The following is an 8991-nucleotide window of genomic DNA, read 5'->3' on the forward strand; positions in this document are numbered from 1 at the left end:
CCCACCATTCCCCAGCTGAGGAAAGGAACTCAATCTAACAAAAAAGGAAAGTATATATTCAATCAAGAAATCAATAAAGGAGCCCAAATTTTATTTTAGTACGTTTGACTATAATACCCAAAACCAAACGCACTGCTGTCAGTTGATTCCGACTCACAGCAACCCCACAGGGCTTCCAAGGCTGTAAATCTGTAAGGTACCAGCCTGCACGTCTTTCTCCTGCAGAGCCGCCAGTGGCTTCGAATCACCAACCTTTCGGTTAGCAGTAGAACAATGTAACCACTGGGCCACCAGGGCTCCTTTGGCTACTGTAGTAAAATTAAATTCAGTAAAAAGAAACATCTTACATCAAAATTTCCACTTTTCTTCTGAATTGCTCGAACTCTATTAAATAAAACATCAAACTTTCCTTCAACATCTCCACAAGCCAAGCTGCAAACAAGAAATACAACAGACAAACATTAAGGCAAATCAGGAAACACAAACAGGCCTGCCAGGTTTCATATGTACTAATCTTCCTGGATCAGGGAAACATGTGATCCAGTCTCTCTGGGGTTACCTGGGAGGTTCAGTGCATATAAACTATTATTGACTGCTGGCAGCTCCACTTGAAGTTCTCACCAACCCCTCCAACTCATCACAACTAAAACTTAGCTTATCATTTCCTCCAAAATGGAGCCAACTCCTTCTTACTTCCCAAGTTCTGTGGATGGGTCTTTTGCAAACTTGGTCACCAAAAGTCAAAAATCTCCCATCTTGTCACCAAGTCCCATCAATCCCTTTTCCCAAACATCTTTCATATTCATTCCATCCTTTTTATTTCCATTGCCACTATCTTGGCACAGGGCTTCAGTCATCCATTAGCAAACATGTACTGGACACTTACAACATGCCATGTACTACATTAAGAACAGGAGGCCCTGGGTGATGCAAATCGTTAAGCGCTCAACTACTAACTAAAAGGCTGGTGATTTAAACCCACCCAGAGGCACCTCAAAAGACAGGCCTGGCGATCTGCTTCTGAAAGGTCACAGACGTTAAAACCCTAAGGAATATCTCTACTCTGCACACACAGGGTCACTACAAATCTGAATCAGCTTGATGGGAACCAACGACAACATGCTAAGAATATCTTAGAATGTAGGTGTTGCTTATCTATCAACAATAGAGCATGCAAGGGCCACAGTCAGGGCAACTTCTTAGACATAATCAAACACCTCGCAGGATGAAGTTCCTAGGCTTGAGGGTGAAGGACCATAGACTCAGGGGACACCTACGTCAATTGGCACAACATAGTTCATGAAGACAAAGTTCTGTATCCTATTTCGGTGGGTTAGTAGCATCTGGGATCTTAAAAGCTTGGGAGCTGCCATCTAAGACAACTATTGGTCTCTTCCCATCTGGAGCAAAGGAGAGTGGAGAAAACCAAAGACTCCAGCGAGCAATTAGTCCAAAGGACTAATGGACCACAGGAACCACTGCCTACATGACCCCGAGACCAGAAGAACTAGATGGTGCCCAGCTACCACTACTGACCACTCTGGCTGGGATCACAACAGAGCAGGAGAAAATTGTAGAAACAAATAATCAAATTTACAAAAAAGACCAGCCTTACTGGTCAGATAGCGACTGGAGGAACCCCCAAGACTATGGCCCTAAGACACCCTTCTGAACTGGAACTGAAGCCATTCCTAGAGACCACCTTTCAGCCAAACCATAGACAGCCCCATAAAGTGAACAATGACATCCAGGAGGAGCGTATTCCTTAGAACAATCAACTATACAAGTTCAAAACGGCAACAACTGCCCAAAAGCAAAGATGAAAAGGCAGGAAGGGGTAGAAAATCAGGATGAAAGAAAGTAGGAAACCTAGGACAGAGATAGGGAAGGTGCTGACACATTGTGGGGAGTGGGGCCAATGTTGTGGAACACCTCAAGTACACACTATCAAATGGAAAATTAATTTCCTCTGTAAACTTTCAGCTAATGCACAATAAATTTTTTTAAAAAAGAAACTTTTGGAGGTGATGAATGTGTTCACTGTCTTGATTGTAGTGATGGTTTCTTGGGTGTATACATACATAAAAATGTATGAATTTGTACACTTTAAATATGTGCAGTTTATTGTATGCACATTAAAATGCAATGAACTATTTTTAAAAAATTAAAATAAGAATACATTAGAAGCACAAAGAGGAGTAAGGCTCAGTTTAATCCCCAAAGAGCTCATAATCAGGGAGACAGAGAAACTTTAATCGTTATAAATTTGTATAAAAAGGACTATAACAGGAGGTATATGCAAAGTGTTTTGGGGTAGTGTGAGGTATGGACCCCTTTGCACAGGATAATTTGTGGCTTTTTGGTCCTGGTTCTGACAGTAGGCCCACACCTGAGGCCAATGAATAGGGGCCAACCTGACTAAGAGGAATCACCTGGGGCCCAATGCGCACTAAGCCTCAGGAGGCCAGTGGTGAGGCCAATAAAATTGACTCTACAGCAGCGGGTTATTATGTATACATAAGAATCACCTGGAGGGAACTTGTTAAAATGTATAGATAACAATCACCTGGGGATCCTGTTAAAATGCAGATTCCGATTTAGTATATCTGGAGTGGAAATGGAAATTCTCAGCAGGGGGTCAAACCAGAATGAACTAGTTCAAAGTCCTGCTGGGGATGGGGAAGATCTGCTGAAGAACAACCTTCCCCTCCCCTAATCTTGTCCCAGGATAGAGGCAGTATAAGAGATTGGAGACTCTTCAGAAGAGATCAGCAACCAATGTCACAAAACAGTATGTGTATAAATTTTTGAACGAAAAATTAACTTGAGCTGTAAACTTTTACTTAAAGCACAATTTAAAAAAAAAAGAAGAGACCAGCACCAGCAACGGCAGAAACGCTGGATCCAGTAGACAGCAGAGCTGAGAGAAACAAAGGCAGAAGCTGGAAGAGAGGAGAAGCTGACATCTGCTGAACAGAGAAGTGGCAGCAGAGCGGTCTGAAAGGAGTGGGCTGAGAACTGGAAGCAGCAGAGACCAGGTGCAGACCAGGACAGCCACAAGTGGGTCTGGGCAGCAGCAGAAACCCCACCCAGAGCACACTCAGGGGCTGGGCCTGGGTGCACCCCACGTAAGGGTTGCCCTCAGAGCAGTTCTGCTTTGAGAGTTGTCCTGATGCTGGCCCAGGGCTGTCCCAAGGGTGCTGGGTGAGAGCTGGACCAGCAGTGAACCTGCTGACAACTAAAATGTGCCAGCCCAGGGATGTAACATGATCTAAGAGTAAATATTTACTTTCCAGCATGGAACTTTATTTAAGAATGAACATTCATTTCTATTTAGTGTTTGCTATCTATTTCCCACGTGCTAATTTTTTTTAATGCTCTAGGAGCATCTTGTGTTCTGGCTCTGATCAGGCGGTCGTGATACTTACAGAGGGATCACCATTGGTGAACAACCTCGGTGGGCGTGCACCACAATAATGAATTTGCATTGTTTAAACTATCTGTGAGTGTATCACACGTAGGAGGTGGAAGGTGGCAAGAGCTGAGGCTGGTAAGGTGGACTGGCCTTAGGTTGTGAAGGAACATGTTTTATTGTCTCATTTCTCCTAATTCTGATTTATGTGGTTCTTTCACTTATATCATTTTATTAACGTCTTTGAACTCATCTTGAAATTAGTTTTAGCATATCGTTTTATTATCATTTTATAATATCTGGCAAAAGAGATTTTGTCAGCCTATCTTTCTGGTGTGCTCTTATTACCCAAATCACTGAACATTTTCAAGCAGGGGAGTGATATGATCATATCTTGTTTTAGAAAATGATCTTGTTTAGGTTACAGAGTTAAACGTGGTCTGCAGGAACAAGAAGCTACGAGCAAAAATACCAAGAAGAATGCCAACAAATGGAGATGCAGAGGAGAAACAGATGGGAAATTTAGAATGGTGAAGAAGTGGACTGGGGAAATAGGGTGGGAAATAAGGCAGAAGGAGGAGAAGAAGGTGACTACAAAGCTGAGCAGCCATGAAATAGCAGAGGTAGGATCAGAGAGAAAGATAATGAATCTAGTATTGGACAGAGTAGAGATTACACTGTTTTCTCCAATGCCTCCTCTTCTTTCTATCCATCCTATATAAAGCCATTACTTTAACATCCTGGATCCCACAGCCTGCAGAACCACAACTATCTACACAGCCCTGACTTGTCTTTTCAGGGCTTTCTCCAAGTTTCCCCAACAGAAACCTTCCTTCCTGTTGATTTGATCACCTCCTGCCTCTGCCATTCCCTGGAGTAACTTCCTCTCCTAATATGTCCTCCACTTTATCCCCCCTCATGCCACCCCACTCTAAGTCCCCCCCTCCCCATACTTCAAGGCCTTACACATCTCTGAAGACTTCCTGACAGTCTCAGAAGTCACTCCCTTCTCAAAACTTTAAGAAACCCATACAGCGTTTCAGAGCAAGCTTGTCATAAACTACTATGCCTTTTTACTTGTCTTCTGAGCGCCACCTCTTCTGGGGAGCTATTTGCAGTCCTCCAGTCTCTCAGTCACCAATTCCTGCATTTCCTCTATCATGGCAGTTTGTCACGTGCTATTATAATTGCTCCTGGGAGAACCGCTGTCCAGTTTGTACATGAGAGCACCTCAAAATCCATCATCTCATCTGGGCCCTTTTCCAGTGTTCCCTACTCCATTGAAGAAAGACAGAAATCTATGTTTCCACAGTATAAGCTCCTTCTCCCTCACAATCAAACCATCACCAAACCCACTGCCACGGAGTTGATTTCAACTGATAGTGACTCTATAGAACTGAGCAGAATTGCCCCCATAGGGTTTCCAAGGCTGCAAAGCTTTACAGAAGCAGACTGCCACATCTTTCTTCCTCTGAGCTGATGGGTTCGAACCTCGACCTTTCAGTCAGCAGCCCAGCCACCATTGCTCCTTAAACCACCACCAAGCCCTGTTGACTTCACCTCCTTAACAAACCTTTAACCCCTGTACTTCTCCACTGCCATCACTCTACCGAATCCTAGCTGCCCTCACTTTGGTTCTAATTTCTCACTACCGCAACCGGAATGACTTTCCCAAAAAAAAGTTGATCTGGCCAAGGCGTGCTTATACTTTTCAATGACTTTTTTAGGATAAAGACAAAAATATTTACTAGGGCTCAATCCTCACTTCCTCAGTAAAGTCTTCCCTGATTCCTCAGCCAAATAGCCCTATTATGCACCCTCCCAGAACGGTGAACCTGTTTTTCGTGACATTTATCGCTACTGTAATTTTACACTTATTTGGGTTCTTTGATTAGTATTTGTTACTCTAGACTACAAGCTTCATGAAGACAAGCACTTCATCTGTGCGTTGCCTAGCACAGTGCCTGGCACAATGCAGCTGCTCAATAAACATTTGTTGAATGAAGTCCTCTCTTCACTCCACCGCAAACCCCCTAACTCCCCCGCACCCCCCAAAAAAGTGAGCCAAGGCAGAGGCCCTATCCTGCCCATCACAGTCTCCAGCGCCCAGCAATGGGCCCAGGGCCCACCTACGAGTATTTGGACAATCAATAAATGGGGTGAGGGAAGAAATGAAGGGGAGATGGTGAGCTAAGACGGACGAGGCCTGACGCCGGGAGCTTCCGCCTCCTCGGAGCCGAAAACGGCCCAGAAAAGAGGCCGGATCCTGCCCGGCAATAATGTGCCCGGAGCTCCCCTGCCCTCTCGACCTCTCCTCCACCCCTTCCCGTCCTGAGAAAGACCCCCGCCCGCCATCACACAAACACAAGCTTCCGATTCAGGGTTACTCACAGGCGCAGCGGCTTCTGAGCCATCGGTCCCAATAACCCGGGTTCTGACAAGCAGTGAGACTCGAGAATCCGAACCCGCGCTCCAGGGAAAAACGCGACCGTAGTACAGTGAGACGTCAGCAGACTCCAACCACCGAAAGCTCACGCGTCTACGGACGGCGCCGAGGGGCAAAAGTGTCGCCTGGGCGGCTTCGCTTTAAGCAGGTACCAAGAAGGAAGAACAGCAGTGGAGGGAGGAAGAGAAAAGGACTTTGTTGTCGTTAGTTGCCATCGAGAGTTGATTTTGACTTATGACGATCGCCATGAGGGAAAGGTCGACAAGAGTTCTAATTATGATTTTTCATTCCGGGCAATTTAACGAAATTACTGAGTTGTTAGTCGTCGGCACAAAGCTGGGCACTAATTTAAGCCAACCTGTCAGTCTAGAGAGGAAGATAGAGTTCCTCCACGCTCATTTTTCTTAAAAAAAAATAATGGCCATCACCTCAGTTCGATAAATGTCAACATGTTCCTATATCTCCAGGTGCACAAGCGTTTTATTTTCACTGACATTTGAAAATAAATTGCAGACGTGACTCTTCACTCCCAAATATTTCAGTGCGTCAAGACTAAGGACATACATAACACACCTAAGAAAAACTAACATTACTTCAATAATATCACCTGATACACGCCTATATTTAAATTTCTCCATTTATTCCTCTAAATTTATTTTACAGCTAGAATTTGTTTTCATTCAAGGTCCAATCAAGTTTCACCCTTGCACTCAGTGATATCTCTGTTGTTGTTGGGTGCTGTGGAATTGATTCTGACTCATAGTGGCCCCAGGTGACAGAGCAGAACTGCCCCCATGGGTTTTCTAGGCTGTAACCTTTAAGGGAGCAGATCACCAGGTCTTTCTCCCACTAGGCCACTTGGTGGGTTCTGACCACCAATCTTTCAGTTAGCGGCCCAGCACAACTGTTGCACCACCAGGAATCCTTGGTGATCTCTCTAGATTCTTTTTAAAAATCTACAATAATCCTCCTATCTTTTTGGTTTTGTTTTTCACGACATTTACATTTGAGTACCGTTCAGGCCTGTTGATAGGAGACAACGGTATGTAAGAGTACATGGAAACAAAGGAGTTTCCTAACAACTGAAGGGCAGGAAGACTCACCAAGGGCATCCAGGTAATTTTAAAAAATTAATTAAAACATAAATTTAAGGAAGATCCACAAAGTTTTGATTTTCCTACAACTTCTGCAATACTTTTTTGGGAACTACCAAGTTTCTTGCCTCACAAATATTGAAGCTCCTGCTTTGTTGGTCCCCTAAGAACCCGTTTTTTTCTACTTTTTGGGTAACATGGTACTGCTCAGGAGTGACAGCAAGACTGAATTATCTGCAATTACCTATCTACGCTTCTACAAGAAGAGTAGAAGTTTGCCAAACATGGGCAGGTAATAATTCCAGGAGGAGGAATTTTGTATTATCTTTGCAACTTTTCTGTCAAGCTATTCTAAAATCAAGTTTATGAAAACTCATCCATGCAAATTTAAGGTAGCTGAATGCAGTACAAGTATAGGAGATGAAATTAAAGGGGAAAAAAATGGGGCCCTGTACGCATGCTGGAAACCCTGGTGGTGTAGTGGTTAAGTGCTACAGCTGCTAACCAAACGGTCAGCAGTTCAAATCCACCAGGCGCACCCTGGAAACTCTTTGGGGCAGTTCTATTCTGTCCGATAGGGTCACTATGACTCGGAATCGACCCGACGGCAGTAGATTTGGTTTGGTATGCATGCTAGGAAAGAAGAGGTTTATTCAAAGAGAAAATGAGAAGTCCCTAAAGGATTCTCTTCTTGTTAGATATGGTCAAGTCGTTCCAATTCACAGTGATCCTGTGTACAGTGGAACCAAACACTGCCCTGTCCTGTGCCATCCTCACAATGGTTGCTATGTTTGAACACATTGTTGCAACCACTGTATCAATTCATCTCGTTGAGGGTCTTCCTTTTTTTTTTTTTGCTGCCCTCTACTTTACCAAGCATGATGTCCTTCTCCAGGGGCTGATCCCTCCTGATAACATGTCCAAAGTACATGAGACAAAGTCTCACCATCCTCACTTCTAAAGAGCATTCTGGCTGTATTTCTTCCAAGACAGATTTGTTCCTTCTTTTGGCAGTCCATGATATATTCAATATTCTTCGCCAACCTCATAATTCAAAGACATCAACTCTTTGGTCTTCCTTATTCATTGTCCAGCTTTCACATGCATATGATGCAATTGAAAATACCATGGCTTGGGTCAGGCACACCTTAGTCCTCAAAGTGATATCTTTGCTTTTTAACACTTTAAAGAGGTCTTTTGCAGCAGATTTGCCCAATGCAATACGTTGTTTGATTTCTTGACTGCTGCTTCCATAAGCATTGATTGTGGATCCAAGTAAACTGAAATCCTTTACAACTTCAATCTTTTCTCTGTTTATCATGTTATCGGTCCAGTTGTGAGGATTTTTGTTCTAAGTTGAGGTGTAATCCATACTGAAGGCTGTAGTCTTTCATCTTCATCAGTAAGTACTTCAAGCCCTCTTCACTTTCAGCAAGCAAGGTTATGTTATTTGCATATCGCAGGCTGTTGAGTCTTCCTCCAATCCTAACACCGTGTTCTTCATACAGTCCAGCTTCTTGGAATATTTGTTCAACACACAGATTGAATAAGTATGGTGAAATGATACAACTGTGATGCACACCTTTCCTGATTTTAAACCATGCAGTATCCCATTGTTCTGTTTGAACAACTGTCTCTTTGTCTATGTACAGATTCTGCATGAGCACAATTAAGTGTTCTGGAATCCCCATTCTTCAAAATGTTATCCATAATTTGTTATGATCCACACAGTCAAATCCCTTTGCATAGTCACTAAAACAAGGTAAACATCTTTCTGTTATTCTCTGCTTTCAGCCAAGATATATCTGACATCAACAATGATATACCTCATTCCATGTCCTCTTCTAATCTGGCTTGAATTTCTGGCAGTTCCCTGTCAATATACTGCTGCAACCATTTTTGAATGATCTTCAGCAAAATTTTACTTGCGTGCGTTATTAATGATACTGTTTCATAATTTCAGCGTTCTGTTGGATCTCTTTTCTTTGGAATGGGCACAAATATGAATCTCTTCCAATTGGTTGGCCAGGCAGCTGTCT

The 8991-nt window shown here is 43.4% G+C and overlaps 1 protein-coding gene across 3 annotated transcripts in view; it reads right to left on the reverse strand.

Annotated features, from left to right (window-relative positions):
• The window catches only part of CWF19L1 (CWF19 like cell cycle control factor 1), a 36004-nt gene extending 30012 nt beyond the window's left edge, over nt 1–5992 (reverse strand). Inside the window, exons 1-2 of one of the 3 annotated variants that reach the window (XM_049855223.1) lie at nt 5804–5954; nt 348–432 (exon numbers count right to left, since the gene is read on the reverse strand). In XM_049855223.1, coding sequence (XP_049711180.1) covers nt 348–432; nt 5804–5826 — 108 coding nt within the window. In that variant the 5' untranslated portion in view covers nt 5827–5954. Of the gene's footprint in view, nt 1–347; nt 433–5803 lie in introns of all 3 variants that reach the window. The other 2 variants (XM_049855227.1, XM_049855224.1) reach the window with 2 other exon arrangements.
• Nucleotides 5993–8991: the final 2999 nt, after the last annotated feature.

This window comes from Elephas maximus, chromosome 16, assembly GCF_024166365.1.
Source record: "Elephas maximus indicus isolate mEleMax1 chromosome 16, mEleMax1 primary haplotype, whole genome shotgun sequence".
NCBI lineage: Eukaryota > Metazoa > Chordata > Mammalia > Proboscidea > Elephantidae > Elephas > Elephas maximus.